The sequence below is a fragment of the Rhinolophus hipposideros genome, assembly GCF_964194185.1.
Source record: "Rhinolophus hipposideros genome assembly, chromosome: 9".
Taxonomy (NCBI): domain Eukaryota; kingdom Metazoa; phylum Chordata; class Mammalia; order Chiroptera; family Rhinolophidae; genus Rhinolophus; species Rhinolophus hipposideros.
The window spans coordinates 67,717,080-67,734,499 of record NC_138055.1 but is presented as its reverse complement, the minus strand read 5'-3'; the positions used below and the strand labels follow the sequence as shown (position 1 = coordinate 67,734,499).

The window sequence follows — 17,420 nt, the reverse complement described above, 5'->3', positions numbered from 1 at the left end:
TTAACATAATATTCAAATATTTTTAATGACTATCTTAAAGTAATTTTTAATTATATATCCATTTACTAGTTGAAAAATATATTGATTCTACCTACCTACTACTTTTAATATACACAACATGGTAACTTGTGTCTTCTTCCTAATAGCACATTTATAAGGACAGGAACACAAACCGTTATATATATTAGAGGTGAAGAAAGTATCAGAAAACTTTCCTCAGCCTTGGTTTATCATCTCTTTATCCTTCCCCTTCCTTAGTATACATACTGCAAGTGACTGGTCCTCTTTCATCACCTTTTCATCCTATTCCTACCAAAAGACTTTTTGGGCTTCAGATCAAGGACAGGTATATACCACGTTATCTATTGTTACTATTGAATTAGCTTCAATTAGCTTTAAGGTTTAAAAAGAATGAAAAGCTTGAGGTTAACAAAGATACACAGAAACCATAGCAGGGTAGAAGGAAAAAATATGGAGAGTGGTTATGACTACCAATGACTACCAATGACTACCTGGCAACTCCAGAGCAGAGGTTCCTATCTGGACTTTATAGGGTCAAAAATTGAGAGTACAACTCTCCAATTATCAGGCTTTATGACTTTATTTTTTGGAATAAAGCTCAAGTTCATCTCTAATTAGTTTTAAAAACATATTTCACTCCAAAGTTAAAGAGTTTATTTCTCATCTACAACAGTAGAAATGGCAAGGCTTTCTTTACTATCTCTGAAAGAACCAGGAGGGCAAAACGATTTTCCTGGATCTGTAGTCAGGATTCCCTCTGCCTCCCCCAACCCCCTGCATAAACACTAACTTCACAGGAAACCAAGAGACTACACAGAGTATAGTGATCCCATAAAAGAAGACAATTTTAGCTTATTTCCTTGAATTTTCCCACCCACCACCCTTCCCAAACACACAAAACAGAGGTCGGCGTGTTGAGTCTGACAAGGACAGTAAACTAAAAAAGTAGAATGAGGACTCACAGAACCCTTAAATTAACACTAAGTTAAAATCTTAACATCATAACATCAAGGTGTCAATTCATTCAACGTTTAACACATTTGGGGAAGTTTAAGCTATTAACTTAAAAATACATAGTACTTCTTTAGTAACTATAACCTTTTTATGTCCTCTTAATTGCTCATGCTAACAATTGTATTGCATACTACTCTTCTTGTAAGAAGTAAATCCAGGAAACATTCCATTTTATCTTAGACATAACATTTACTAGTTTTCCAAGCATGACAGAAATGGAAAAATATATATATATTAGAACAAGAACAATTTATGTTACTTTCTACAATTTATGTTCCTTCTGTGAGCAGTGCCTGATTCTACTAAAATTAACAAATTTAAGTTCAGTTTTATGCTTAAGAAAAAACCTAATGAGAGACTAATTTACAAAGTATACAAGAATATAATTTTATAATAAATCTTTCCAGTGTTCGCCATAACTGCATTACATGAAATGTTTCCCTTCACAGAAATTCAGAAGAATAGCTCTTATAAAATGAAACGAAACTTTCTGTGTTCAATTCTGGCAAGCACTGAACAAATATTACTTGCTCGCAAAGGATCTAAAAGTGCTGCCTCAGGAGCATAAACTACCACGAACATGCTGTATGAATAATTCTTGGTGAATGGCTACTATCTGGGATTTCTTCCTCTCTTCTCACACCAGTGAACCCAACTCTTACAAAGCCTAAAAGAAAACTAAAGCTGTGGCAGAAGTGAAACTTGGCATGCTCCGCTCAAATACTTCTAAGGTAACCATTCTAAAGCAAAATTGGCTGAAGTTATCTCTTTTATTAAAAAAAAACAGAAAACAAAAAACAAAAAAAAAAACCCCAAACCAAAAGGCAAATGCTGCTGTTCAATCATCGGATGAACTTACAGAGGCCAAAAACATGTGACAACAGCAATAATTCAAGTAAAGTATATGTGAAAATTTAAACACGCCACTTTCAAGTTAAGACAAAAGTGAAGGGGAGCTATGATCTTTATATCAGAGTCAGAAAGCTTAGGCATTATCACCAAATGTTAATCACTTTACAGTCATCAATGAGACTATTATATATATTTTTGCACCTTGCGCTTGTAAAAGCAGATAAAATATTTAATATGTAATTTACAATGTATTTTACCAGCTCAGCATACAGGATGTATATAGATTATATCAAAGTAGTAGACAGTTAGGGGCCTGTGCAAACCCTGCAAAAATAGTACTTCAGGTATCTGCTAATTAAAAAAAAAAAAAAGTTTGCTGTTTAGAAGTGATACAATTCAAACTACCACAAAATACAAAGGGCTGCAAAATGTATACCATTCCAACAACATATATAAGTTATTAAATAAAGATTTGATTTAAAAGAATATAAATGAAGCCTTTAAGTAGGTCTTTTCTACATGCATATTATTCCTTATTAAAGAAAAAATATGTAAAAAGGCCATTGGTAATTGCTTTGTTAACATTTGTAGAAAATGCCAATTCTCTGGTCACAAACTCCACACTAAGTTTAGCACTTAAGGTCTCTGAAGTGTTACAAACGTAATTTAAAATACTGTTAATTCTATAATTCCATTGGTAAAATAATGTGACTTGGAATATGGCAGTCTTCATGTTGAGGGCAATGATCCACAGTTTGTTTTAGTTTCTCAGGTGTGAACAGTTATCCAGAAGAACAGCACCCTCCACCACCGCTCTGGACCTGAGGTTCATCATCGATAATTTGTACACCTCGCCTTGCAGCTCCTGGTGGGCTGGAGCCATTGCCTTTTGCCCTCTCGTCCACCTGTGCTGTTTCTATCATCCCTGTGAGAGGGAGAAAGCAGAAAATATTTAGGACCACAGTCTTTGAGTTTTCTCTATCTTTAATTCCAGTATACCACCATGATAACCATTTCTGACTTGAAACCAACAAGGAAACTAAATATAACGAACAGTTTTTCAACTTACTAAAGTTTTTCCTGCAAGTTTAAAAAAGTTTGTTAAAAAAAAAAAATTTATTTGCCCAGACGTGTAATGGCTACAGTGACATCAATAGAGGAAAAAAAAGGTTTTGCTTTAACAAATTATATACAAGTATTATCCTTTAAGATATTCCAAATATACTTAGAAATATGTCAAAGAAGTCCAAATTGTTCCAAGTACAAGTGATATTTAGGGTACAAAATTTATTCTTCAACTAGTAAAGTGTATTTGAAAGAATAAAAGAGTTTAAAATAAGAAAAAATAAAGCTGGAGGACTCATACTGTCTGACTTAAAGGTATAGTAGAAAGTTACTTTAATGAATACAGACATTGGTGAAAGGAGAAATACAGAGATAAATGACACAGAATCCAGATACAGACCCCCATTTATATAGTCACTTGATTTTTGACACATGTGCCAAGATTATTCAATGAAGAAAGGATAATTTTTTCAAGAAACAGTACTAGAACTGGATATTTATGTGTGAAAAATAAACCTCAATCTACACCTCTTACCATATGTGAAAATTAACAAAAAAAAAATGAGTGAGAGGCCTAAATGTAAAACACAACATTTCTAGAAGAAAACATATAAGGAAACTCTTTACAAGAAAATCTTTGTGACTTTGAGTTAGGCAAAGATTTCTCATATAAGACACAAAAACCATGAATCATAAAAAAAAAAAAAACCAATTAAATCGGACCTCATTAAAATTTAGAAATTCTGCTCTTTGACACAGTTAAGAAAAATGAAAATGCAAGACACGGACTAGAAGTAAATATTTGCAAAATATATATCTGAAAAGATGAGGGGAAAAAAGAGGGAGTCGTTAAAACAGAATGAGGGTTCTTAAATTTGGGTCCAGAGAATGCTCTTGAACAATGTTTGCTGAGCAGTTTGGAATGCTCAGGTTTCCAAACTGAGGTGTAGGACAATCTACTGAGATGAAATTAGAAAACATGATAAATTCTAACTTCTACTTAAATTCCCTCAACCTTTGAAAATTTCTATTTTTTATGTATATTTTTATAATGTACAAAACATATTAGCACTTGTGTATGTTCTCTATTTTTAAATAAATATATGGGGAATACTAAAAATTTTTTTTTTATTAAAGACATGAGATTGATAACATTTATAAGCAAATGACCTAGAACCTTGGTCCTCAAGTATGGTCTGAGGACCAACATCATCACCACTTGGGTGTCTGCCAGAAATGAGAAACTCAGGCCTACACCAGACCCACTGTATCAAAATATGCATTTTGACAAGATCCCCAAGTGACTGGTATACACAGCAGTGATTCTCAAATTTAAGTGTACATCCGAATCATACTGGAGGGATTGTTACAACACAGATTGTGGGCACCACCTCCTGAGAATTTTGATTCAGTAGGTTTGGGGTAGAGACCAAAATTTTTTGTTTCTAACAGTTTCAAATAATGCTGATGCCGCAGATCACGGGGCCTCACTGAATTATGAATGACCTGCAGGTTTTCATAGAAATGAAACTTACCCTGAAGTTTGTGTATATGTACATTTGTCTAGAGAGAAAAACCATAGTTTCACCAAATGCTCAAAAGTCTGAGGTCCATAAATCCAATGATTTGACAAAATCATTTCAATCCTTTATTCCATGGACTAGGGTTTTCCAAAGTATGATATGCATTATATTAGTGATATGAGAAATTACTTTCAAGTTATATATAAACAAACGTTTTCATTTCTCTTTAAAAAAATTTTTAATATTGAAAATTTCAAACGTGTGTAAAAGCAGAAAGAATAGCATAATGAAAATCCATTATGTCCATCACATAATACCTGGCAAGCATCCCTACCATCCATTATTTCTGAATCAAACCCCAGATACAATTTTATTCATAAATTATTTGAATATAACCTCTAAAAGGTAAGAACTCTTTTTTTAAAAAATAAGAACTCTTTTTTAAAACATAACCATACAACCATAATCAAACCTAAAACATTTACAATAATTTCTTTTTTCAAAAAGTTTATTTTTTTTATTGAGGTAACATCAGTTAATAACATTATATAATTTTCAGGTATACAACGTTATAATTCAGTATCTGTGTACTCTATTGCTTGCTCACCACCAAAAGTCTAGTTTCTATCTGTTACCATATATTTGACCCCTTTTAGCCTTTTCACCCTCCCCCAGTCCCTACAATAATTTAATATCACCAAATATCCAGTGAATGTTCATATAATCCCAATTGTCACACAAATGTTTTTTCACTACTTTGTCAAATCAGGATCCAAATAAGGTCCATCCACTGCGACATGTTGTTACATCTCTCAAATCTGTTTTAATCTATATATTCCATCCCTTCATTTTTACTTTTAATAGTTATACATTATATTTCATGTGTATTTAGCACATATCACACATACAAGATTTCATAGCCATTAATTATTGCTTGAAATAGGGCTAAAGCAGGTATTTAAGCATTAAGAAATGAGTTAAAGAAAAAATATTAAGTAAATAATAGTACTGGTAGATGTGACAAATCATCCATGTGGTCATTAATGGAGACTGTAAAATATCACTTTAGAAATATCAGCTATAATTTAAAAAGAGTGATTTCTAAACAAACTAAATCTGAATATACCTACTTTTACAAAGATCGAGAAAGAGTTCCTCAATTCCTTTGTTCTGTTTGGCTGACGTGTGATAATGTTTTGCTCCCACAGATTCTGCATACCTTAAAAAAATATATATATATAAAAATCAATGACTGATATAAATAATTTTTTTCATGTTTTTGTCATGATTGCTATTTGAATTTTTTGACAATAACAATTTTAGTGACATTACTAATGAATACAGGTTTAGTAAAATTAGTATTATATAGCCATTTAACTTCTGTATACACTGAACTAAATTTTAAATAAGAACACAAGTATAACGAGAATCAAAATTTTTATAAGTTAATTTGGAACCCAAATACTTTAAAAGTTTTTGTGAATCACTGACTATTTGATCATGAGAATTTTCTTTTACATCACTCTTAATACTTTTCATTAAAATCAATGAGAAGTAAGAGTGGAATATCTTTAAATGTTGTCAAAAGTCTAGAAATTACCAGTGTAAACATGCTTCACTGAATTCCACAGCTCAATATATATGAAGAGGTTTGAGTAATACCTAAAAGGTAAAGCACACTGTGCCATAAAGAAGATTTCTACTGGGGAGTAATTGTTGGGGGCGCCGGGGGGCGGGGGGGATTTAAGAGGGTGTCAGGGATAACACTTACGATTCTGCTTCTTGAATGGAAACATGTCTCTCCTTTTCCAAGTCTATCTTATTACCTAATTTGAAAAGGCAAACGCCAATCTTTAATATTGATTCATTTTTATAACAAAATTAAGCCAATTCTAAATAAACAATTGCCATTTCAATCACCTAAAAAAATACAAATCACATCAGACTTTTAAATCTCCTGAAACTATAAAGTCAACCCCTACGACATAAGGGTTGAATGACTATCAAGGTGAATGCCTCAACCTCCCTCAAATAGCCCTCCTGAAGCTGCAACCGGTCAAGAGAAAATAACTTTTCCAAAGAAATGGGTCCTCTTCTTTGACTTAAGATATAACAAGGACTAAGATTCACTAGGGAACGTAGGGATAAAACTGATTCTTAGCCAAGTATGAATGGTCCGCAATCAACTTTGAGCCAGCCAATAATTAAGTAAGGCTACCTTATTGTTCATGAAATATATTAGGCTAGCCTATTGGATCCTAAGAGTATTTTGCTTTCCTGGATGATATAAACTGATTAAAGAAAGCATTAATTGTATGGCTTTTTAAGCATTTTACCACCACAGAGGAGGAAACTGTACTCTTTGTTTTAAAAAAATGAGAGAACTTAATATATGCACATCATGACCTAGAGTGTATTATGCTAAGTGAAGTGAGTCAGAGGGAGAAAGACAAATACCATATGATCTCACTTATATGTGCAATCTATAAAACAAAATAAATGAACAAACAAAACAGAAACAAACTCATAGATACAGAGAACAAATTAATGATTGCCAGATAGGAGAGGGGTTGAAGGGATGGGTGAAAAAGGGGAAGGGGTTAAGATGTGCAAATTGGCAGATATAAAAACAGTCACAGGATGTAAAACACAGTGAATATAGTCAATAATATTGTAATAACTATGTATGGTATCAGATGGGTATTAGACTTATTGGGGGATCACTTCATAAGTTATATAAATGTCTAATCACTATGCTATACACCTGAAATTAATATACTGTATGTCAATGGAAATTGAAAAATAAAAAAATTAGAATATATATATGCATATCATGCAGATTTAAAATTACTGAAAATAAGTTTAGCTCTCCTTAAACAATGGAACTAAACTGAGATTATGCTAAAAAAAAAAAAGCCACCAGAACAAAAGTGAAAAAACTGCAAAATGTAGATTCCTTATTAAATATAGGATAGAGGTTCAGGTGAGTTGGCTAGACACATAGAGTGCTAAAGGCATGGAAATAATAGCTAGGAATAGGGGAAAATAACCTAAGGAAGGACGCTTCAAACAAATATTTTAATCTCTTCTATTATGAGGCAGAAGTGGGGAAAAGAAAACCCTGTAAATAAAGTAATTTTTCCTGGGACCTTACAGAATCTAGAAGACAATTTCAGAAAAAGCACTGAAGAAAGCAGCTGATAGAAGATGCAATGCAATGCTTAGAACTGAGAAGTACAAGCCCAGAGGTTCTATATATGGACATCAAATAATCTGACCTCCTAATTGTGGGCAGCTGCAATCAACTATTTGACATCGTAGCCAAAGGATGAGAGGGAGGGAAGTGGACCTCCCTAAAGCTCAGTGGGAACCAAAAAATTCAGTAACGAACTCCTCTTTCTTTGAAGTTATTTGTCTACCTCAGCAAGAAGATACATGTCAGTTCCTATTTCCCACATTATACTTTTGAATGAAAATTTTAATTTGCTAAATATTACAGCCAATATATTTGACAGTCACCAAAGAAAACCAAGTTGTTTTATGCTATGAAGACTGCGAAAAGCACCACCTAGTGGCCAGTGGCTCCCAAAGGGGCACAAGATTCTTAAAAAGGTGAAACAGGATTGTCTCCTAGAGATCGCCAAGAGAACTTGGTTTCAATTAACTAAAACCCTATGAGTTCTTTTTCTAGAAGTTTAATGCCTTTTTTTTCAAATTTCACCAGAATTGTCAATATCTATTAAAAAAAGATGAGGACAGGGAAAGTAAACAATAACTTTACTGCCTCAAATGAATTATTTGGGGGGAAATTTTTCAGTCTTTTACTATTTTGTAACATTTATACTTAACTAACTTTAATAAAGCCAGTTATCATTAAAATACCTACTTTAATAACCTAATCATTATTTTAAACAAAAAATGATAATCCCTCTATGAAATAACTACTATTTCTTTGAACAATCAGTGCCCAGAATGGCTGGATTAGCACAGACTGAGTTACAGAAAACCGCCTGTTAGAGAGTGATATCTTTCCAAAGCCCGAAACCTTTTTAGTTCCTCTAAAGCAAGACAGCTACAGGATTAACCTTTGAGGCTCACATCTGCTTCAATACTATAGTACTGAAGCAGCTACATAGGGAACTTTCTAATAGGCTTAAAACAGCTGAAAACAAGGATAACCACCAAAGCACGCACCTACTTGAAAGTATAGTACTAAAAAGGTTAGAAAAAAAAATTGACTGAAGATATTCAGAGGTAGAAAAAAAGCCACTAAAAACACAGTAAAAACTTGATCTTCTTTAAAAGTACATATTTGAATTAAGAACTTGGAAGGGATATACCCACTGCTAAGGGCAGGTGGCCTAATAGCAATAAAGAGGTAGAGCCATATTTTGCTTAGATTGGATGGTGTCTGGCCTAGTGGAAAGAAGCTTTCAAAAGCTTTTTAAATCTCAAAAAAAAAAAAAACTTGCTTTTAAGTCCTGGCTCACTTCATAAATGTAAGATTTTAGGCAAATTACTTATCTCTCTTAGTCTCACTTGGTATCACTAACAAACTGCAGGATGGGTATGAAAATACAATATATGTAAAAAACTTAGCATACAGTGCATGCTCAATAAAGAGTAGTTATTAATATCAGCCATATTCACCACAGTGAATGATCAAATCAAAAATCGACATTGTTATGAGAAAATTATAAAGCCCTTAATAACATACTCTCTACCACCACCCTGCTGGCTGCATCTAGTTAACTTAATCCAACATTCTAGGAAATCTTTCCTTAACACCTCACCCTCTAAATTTAGTTAGGTTTGCTTTTGTGCTATCATAGCACTTTGCATTTGTAGTATTTTCCCCTTCATAGCATTTATCGTAATATATAATAATTGTGTTTTTCTCCCTCCATACACAATAAGCTCCTAGAAGACAAGGACATTATCAATTTTGTTTAGTTATTCACTACAGTATTCTCAAAACCTGGTACATAGTAAGCCACATATAGTGTTACTTAAGGATATTGGCCTAAAATCCCAAGTCTGCCTCCAACTATCGATGCACTGTGGGCAGTCAAGCTCTGCAAGCTCATCTCCTCGTGTGTAAAATGGAAATGGCAACAGTACTTTCTTGCAGTGTTGACAGAAGGCTTAAATGACATAACAAATGTGCAGTTCTTAGATTAGTACCTGGCACTCAATACATGGTAACTATTAACAATAAAGACTTGTTTAACAAACATACAAATGTTAAGGACAGATTAGAAGCAAAATACTATCAAACAGAACAACCACAGCCAAGGGTGCTGATCAGTGGATTAACTAAAACCTAGAGGGAAAACAGTCTCTGCTAGTGATGTATGGGGCTCTCTCCGACTGGCTTAGATAAGGACCTGGAAGGCTCAGTATCTAATTTACACATGAAAAACCTAGTAGATTTATATCAAACATAAAGATTCAGCAATCTAAACTGGAATTCCTACACTTGGGTTTAAATAATTATATAAGAACAAGATGGGAAAAGTCTGACAAAAGAGCAAGGCTAATAAAATAGGAATTCAGATTTTTGTTAACTATAATCTATGTAAAAGAAGACATTGACTTGACATGGCTACTAAAAAAGTGTACACAATCTCGGGCAACGTTGGTAGAATGACAATGTGAGGATTTTTAAAAAGAGCGAGCCATGTAAGTATACATTGGATCAGCAATGTTCGGATTGTAATGATCAAGCGTAGGAGACACACTTACAGTGAAATAAACCTAGGAAAAAATAATCAGGGTGATGAGAATGTTTGAAAGGTAGGCCAAAGGAAAAACATTTCAAGACCAAGATTGTAAGACTAGGTGAACCGCCAAATAGGCTTCAAATGTCGGAAAAGTTGTCTCATGGAAAAGGAAAGGAACAAATATTTGTCAAATGCCTTCTTTATGCCAAGTGTTTTCCAAATCACTATTTAATTTCCACCACAATCCTGTGAGGTATTATTATTTGAAGTTAGTAATAAAATAGAAGAACTATTATAAATAAAACTACTAGCAATAAAACACCCAACTACTATAGAGAATAGAATGAAAATCAATAATTGGAAAAAATAAAGCAAATGTCCAAAAACGGCAAAAGGATAAACTGTGGAATATACGTAGAATAAAGTATTAGATGGCAAAGAGAATAAAATGAACTACAACTACATACAAGAATATAGAGGATTCTAGAAAACATAATATAAAGCCAAAGAAACCAGACACAAAAAGAGTTCATACTATACAATTCCATTTATATAAAATTAAAAACAAAGCTAATCCACGCAGTAAATTGTCAAGATAAAGCGTGTGGCCTTAGGGGATGGGGAGGGGAAGGCAGCTGGGTAGTGCTGGGCTGAGAAAGCAGCATGGCGAGGGGGTGGGGTCTCTAAGGTAATGGTACGAAGTTAACACAGGTACATTAACTTCGTGAAATTTTCCTTTTGTGGTAAATAGGCTCTCAAAATTTTTCCAACTCTGAATTACAACTAAAATTCCATGTCACATTTGCTAATAGAAGAGAGAGTGAGAGCTTTTTAAACTTATATCAATCATTAATAAATGTTACATGACATTAAATGCGGACTATCTGACCCTACTTGCGGTAGTAAGCTACCAGATCCAATAATCCTAAACCTTCTTATAATATGAACATGAAGAAATATAGTTTAATTATTCATAAGCTTATTTATCCAGCTATTGTTTTTTAATGTTACTTTGTAACCTAGGTCAAATAACAAGCTCTTGAAGCTTTGCTTTCTTTAGTATATGGTAGTCATTTCTTTCTCTCTTCTGAGAGGTAACCAGGGTCCCAAATAATCAAATCTTCAGTTGTTCACCTATTGTGGCCACTTTCACTCCCAGTAAGACCCATGTAACCACACAAAGCCAGCCCAAATTCACCAACTAGCTACAGCTATGGCGCCAAACTCCTACATAATCTACTGCTCCCATATCCTCGTCTGAAAGATTCCTGACATCTAACCTAATACAGTGCCTAGACTACAACTCAGACCAGATCATCTCCTTAGTCTCTTCTCCCAGACCTGCACCCTGACCTGGAACAGTAAAATTTACCAATCATTTATTTAATGGTGACAAAATGCAGGAAACGTAAACTCAAGTTAAAAACAAAAGTTCTTAAGGCTAAAAGGAGAATTTGCCCACACTGAGCATGCCGCTCTACAGGGCTCACTAAAACTCCCGTGGTTTCTCACTGGCATTTTTTACTCTACCAGTCATGTAGAAAGAAAGAAAGAGAGAAAACAGCATGAGGCGATTCATCATAAGGATTGGTAACACAAGCATAGGAGTCAAAACGACTTCAGTTCGAATTCCATCTCTGATAACTGTCTGATATTGGTCAACTTATTCATTATCTCCAGGGCAAGGCTTCCACTCTAAAGCCCTCATAGGGTTATGAAGATTACATGAGATCATGTCTACTGAGTACACAGCACAGTGTCTGGTATACTTTATGGCTCAATAATTAGCTGTTAGATGATAAAAAATAATCTAAAGAAAAAGAACCAAAGAAAAGTTCCAAAAGTCCAAGAGAGCATTCTAGAGTTTCATTATTTTGCCCATTAGGAATATTCCTCCACCCATTCCATCATGATCTACTTATATCCTCAGAAGTCAAATCTGTCCTTAACTGAAAAATAAGTATAGTTAAATGTACAGAACAAGAATGCTAGCCTAAGTAATTGGTTTTAATTTTATTTTAAAGTAGTTCCTGAACTTTTTTTCTAAACAAAATCTTACGGTGAAAAACTAAAAGTCAAATTGAAGCAAGGCTGAGACTTAAAGCCTTGCATGTTTAGCTTTCCACTTGCTGCCCAAACAATGCTTTAAAAAGTACAGTTTAAATCCCTTCAAAGATCACTTCCAAATACTAAATTATTCTAAAATATTAAGTATTAAAATGCCATTCTTCTTTTTTTCTCATATAACTTTAAAATAAGAATTACTGGTTTATTATTCTTTTCAATAGCATTAAGGAAACAAAGGACATTTTTAAAGAGTAATGATGCTTACCAACTATACATAAACAGATTTCATTTCCCAACATTTTCCGTAATTCTTTGACCCAGTTTTTTACCTGTGTATACAAAAGAGTTAACATTAAAACAAATTCTGTTACAATGACTACCATTACAACACCCCCAAATTCAACACTGTCAAAATACATCAGAATTTGGTTAACAGTCCATGTATATGTAGTCGATTCCAGGAATGACTCACTGTAGGATCATTTATTGCCAGATTACATTGCAAACCACAAACACAAGAACATTCAACGGAAATATTTCTTTCTGTATCTACATATAGGTACAGACAGAAGCACTTCTAATAACAAATTTTCATAAATCTTCTATAGATTCAAACAAAGCTATTCAACAGAGCAAAAGCATGTCAACTCAGCCTCTGATAATACAGCCTCTGTATGGAGTCATTTTGGACTTAAGAACTTAACCCCATTGGTTCTGAAATAGAAGCCATAGGAACTTAAAGGGAAAAAATGAATATGGGCACCAGAAAGACTGTCAAAATAAATTTTTATGCTTAGTAAATGACAGGTTTTTTTCAACCTTGGCACTACTAACAGTTTGGCGCACACAATTCGGTTGTGAGGGACTGCCCCGTGCAATGTATGATGTCCACCTGCATCTCTGGCCTACCTACTAGATACCAGTACCAACCTCCAGTTGTGACAACCAAAAATGTCTCCGGACATTGCCACCTGCTCCTGGAGAACCACTGGTATGCAATGACTCCAGTAACAAACTGATACTTCACTATGGGTAAAGCAGAGCAGTAGGCACAGTTTGGAGTAAATTGGAATTAAGTAAATAATCTTTTGAATTCATAATTTTAACGTTGACTACAATAAAATAGGGTAAAGAACAAATTTGAATACCTCCTTTCATTTTTTTGTAACAGAATTTAATTTGTATGTGATCAAATTACACAGAACTTACACACCTTCCTAAAAAAATACACACACATCTGTAAGTTACAAAACTTACATTAGATAAGTGGTAAACACTTACTGTGCATCTAGCCCTATGGTGCAAATGTAACAGTTCCACACACCTATTCTCTGCAAGAATGCAGAGGAGCTGCGACAATGTAGAGGAACACAAAATCTTTATAAAAGCCAAGGCAGTCAATACCACTGCATCTTTGTAATAGAACCGAATGATAGTTTTCTCAGTACAGCCCAATCTTTTTGTTTCCTTCACACATATGTATAGTTTTCAGAGACGCATTTAGCTTCCACCCCCTAGTTGATTTCACATAAGAAAAATTTGATAGTACTCGTATAAAATCTACATCCTCACCACTTCAAAGGAAACATGCCAGAATCCAATTATGTATTACTCTACTCTCTGTACATATAATAGCCACAACCTACGAAATCCAATCAATTAAAAAAAAAACTGTTTTCCACTTCTAATAAGATGCCCCTCCGTAGGCATCCATAGGCATTCTATTCATTACCCCATACATTCTACGGTGAGTCAAACACGGTCACAAATTCTCTGCCAATCAAGAGATAGAAGTCTATTTCCCCTCCTTTAGAATTTGGGATAGCCTTGCAAGTTGTTTTGACGAAGAGAATATGGCAGAAGTATTGCTATGCCAGTTCCAGACCTAAGTCTAAAGAAGGCCTGGCAGCTATACTCTTGGGGTCCAGTTGTGCTATAAGCAGCTTAGGCTAGAATATGCACTAATGAGAGAGTACGCGGAGAGGGTACCAGAGCATGAGACACCAGGTGGAGCGAGACACCATGAGGAGAACCAGGCCTCCTAAGATGGTCCTGGCTCAGCCAAACTTCTAGTTCAATGCAGCTGCCTGAGTGACTCCACTGACACCAGACAGAGCAGAGGACCCACAAAATCATGAGAAATAACAAATTATTTTAAACCACCAAGTTGTGGGGGTTTTGGCATGCAGCAAGAGATAAATGGTCACTTTTTAACCTAAGAGACTTGACCTTCTCTTAATCAATAAAATACTGTTCCATTGTTCTACTCTTTGAATCAAGTTTTTCCACATGTCATTAATAATCCAATGGCTAACTTGTATATATCTGCTTCATCTGTTAAATACTGAGAAATAAATGAACCCCAAAAACTAAAAAGGCAAACAATTTCAACAAGAACAAAACTGTAACTCAAGGCAAGGCAAGTTTTTGCCTTGAAATTACCCCTTTTTGGTTACAGGCCCTTGACAAATTCCAACAGGGGCTTTCAGAGGAAAGGTCAAATAAGTAATCCATCACAATCCTGACTGTGGTGAGCTTTCAGAGGTAAGTTTAATGGTAACTTCGTTTTGATTCCAACCAACTTTAAAAACCCTACATTTAAATATGTCTAAAGAGGGGTGAAAAAAATGGAGGAGCTTTAAAAAGAATGCTTTTAAAATTTATAGTATATCCTCCAGAATATTTAGAGGAGAAAGAACTTAAATTTGATTTATTCCTTTTTCCTCTTCACAATTAGTGAGCCTGTGCCACCAAGTATTCAGGTGCCTGGAGTCAAAGAAATGAACTTTTAACTTTTAACAGGAAAGAAAAAAGGCTCCTATCTTTCTGAAGCCTTACTTCAGATTATTTCCCTTTCCCAAAAGCTGAGAAAGCCATGTAATAAATTATTTAATAACTCTAATATTCATGAATTAAATACTCCATTAAAAAATATAAGTGGTCACCTTTTATGCACAAACTATACTTTATCTTTAAAACCAAGACTAATCACAATAAGTATGTTATGGAGACAGTGTTCTTCTGTTAAGCCCTTCACCCATAAGTAAATAGAATACCTTCTGAAAAGAATCTTCATCTGTTATGTCATAAACTAAAATAGCTCCGTTTGAATCTCTGTAGTAAATTGGACCCAATGCATGGAATCTCTCTTGACCTGCTGTATCCTAAATAAAGCAACAAATGCTGATTAGATCAGGGAAAAAAATATATATATATATGTTATTGCAACTACAGTTAACTTTTGACTAATGGGAAAGTGGGACATGAAGATACAAATAACCCCAAAACACTATTAAAAGAAACAAAGCAGGCTACAAAAAATTTTTTTTAAGTCAAGTTATAAACAATATTTAATGTTTTACTGTTATGCAAAGGTTATTATTTCTTCCTCCCCAACAATTTTCCCAGCCCCACCAAAAAAACAGTACAGCTGCCTGAGGATCAGAATGGCCAAGATGGCATTATAAGCCAGAAATAGGCTTTGCCCTAAATTTAGGCTCCACATACAGAGAGGAGACAAGGAAACAGCATGCCAGGGCCACCAGCCAACAGGTACCTTCACGTGTTACCCTTGCCCTACTCTCTACTTACCACCCCCTTGAAAGGTTGGAACATAGAGACACAGAAATAAAAGGCCAGGCAGGTCTGTCCACCTACCCTGGTCTTTCCTTTCTCTGACATGGAATCCCTCTGAGTAAACCCTTACCCACCTGGAAAGTTATGATAGCAATATTCATGTACACAATTGTATTGAAGATGTATTAGTCAGACTATAGGGGAAAAAATGTTTATTTATAAAAGTTTGGACTAACCTTCACTTAATTAAAAAAAACATTAAAATTCCTATTCCTTAAGCCAATTAGTTATTAGAGTACCAAGAATAGTAGAGGCCTTCACTTACAGAGTTGAAAAATTAACTTACCCATATAGCAAGGTTTACTCTTTTCCCACCAATATTTAACTTCTTTGTTAAGAACGATGCCTAAGAAAAAAGAGATATACGTTAAATATTAATGTTTCATATAAACTAATGTTTCTTATCCTAAAAAATATAAATAATCATCTCAATATGAAATTCAAGTTATCTGGGAGAAAAAGTAATCACTGAGCTTTTATTAATGACTAAATATGTTCACTGAGGACAGAACATTACTTAATTCTAATCTAAGAAAAAGACTTTTATGAACACGTTATAAAAAAATACAAAGAAAAATAATAATTAAATACTCTTTAATTTTTTTCCCCATAAAATTTTTTCTTAGAGCATTTAACTTGATGCCATCTTACCTATTCTTTATAGAAAGAATGTAAGAGTTTTTCAGGTTTTTTTTTTTTTTTAAACTGAGGAATATTGGGGCACGGTGTGTTTCTCCAGGGCCCATCAGCTCCAAGTCGTTTTCCTTCAGTCTAGTTGTGGAGGGCGCAGCTCAGCTCCAAGTCCAGTTGTTACTTTCAATCTTAGTTGCAGGGGGTACAGCACACCATCCCATGGGGGAATTGAACCGACAACCTTGTTGTTCAGAGCTCGCGCTCTAACCAACTGAGCCATCCAGCCACCCCTCCAGAAGCTCAGGGGCAGCTCATTGCCTTCAGTCTAGTTATGGAGGGCAGAGCTCACTGGCCCATGTGGGAATCGAACCGGCAAATTTGTTGTTCAGAGCTCGCGCTCTAACCAACTGAGCCACCCAGCTGTCCTAAGAGATTTTTAAAATGTTTACTGATAGTTTACTTAACTATATGAATACCAATATTATTAAAAATGTTCTTGTAATTATGTTATTATTCAATTATTTAACCAGTCATAACATTTCTAGGTACTAATGTCACAGAAATGTAAGGAAATTATTCCAGCCTTGAAGGACCTTACAGTCTAGTGCGGAAGTAAAAATGCAGAGAATTACAATCCATGTGACAATTATTAAAATGAAGGGACTTGCCAAGTATACTATAAGGGTGGGTAAAAAAGGAAGCGTAAAGCCTGCCTGGATGGGTCAAAGGCGGCTTCAGAGAGAAGGGGATGATCTCCCCTTTACTTGCAGTAGGGGTTTTTCCTGACAGATGGGTGAAACCACTGAAGCCTAAAACACCTAACTTCTCCCTCCCCACGGGGAACTCCAAGTTGTACAGTCAATGCCAGAGATGAGACCACAAATAT

The 17,420-nt window shown here is 34.6% G+C and overlaps 1 protein-coding gene across 1 annotated transcript in view; it reads right to left on the bottom strand.

Annotated features, from left to right (window-relative positions):
* Window positions 1–1,791: 1,791 nt before the first annotated feature.
* The window catches only part of RAB21 (RAB21, member RAS oncogene family), a 28,171-nt gene continuing 12,542 nt past the window's right edge, over window positions 1,792–17,420 (bottom strand). Inside the window, exons 2-7 of the mRNA XM_081058237.1 lie at window positions 16,188–16,247; window positions 15,322–15,429; window positions 12,531–12,594; window positions 6,247–6,301; window positions 5,606–5,694; window positions 1,792–2,812 (exon numbers count right to left, since the gene is read on the bottom strand). Coding sequence (XP_080914363.1) covers window positions 2,670–2,812; window positions 5,606–5,694; window positions 6,247–6,301; window positions 12,531–12,594; window positions 15,322–15,429; window positions 16,188–16,247 — 519 coding nt within the window. The 3' untranslated portion in view covers window positions 1,792–2,669. The remainder of the gene's footprint in view (window positions 2,813–5,605; window positions 5,695–6,246; window positions 6,302–12,530; window positions 12,595–15,321; window positions 15,430–16,187; window positions 16,248–17,420) is intronic.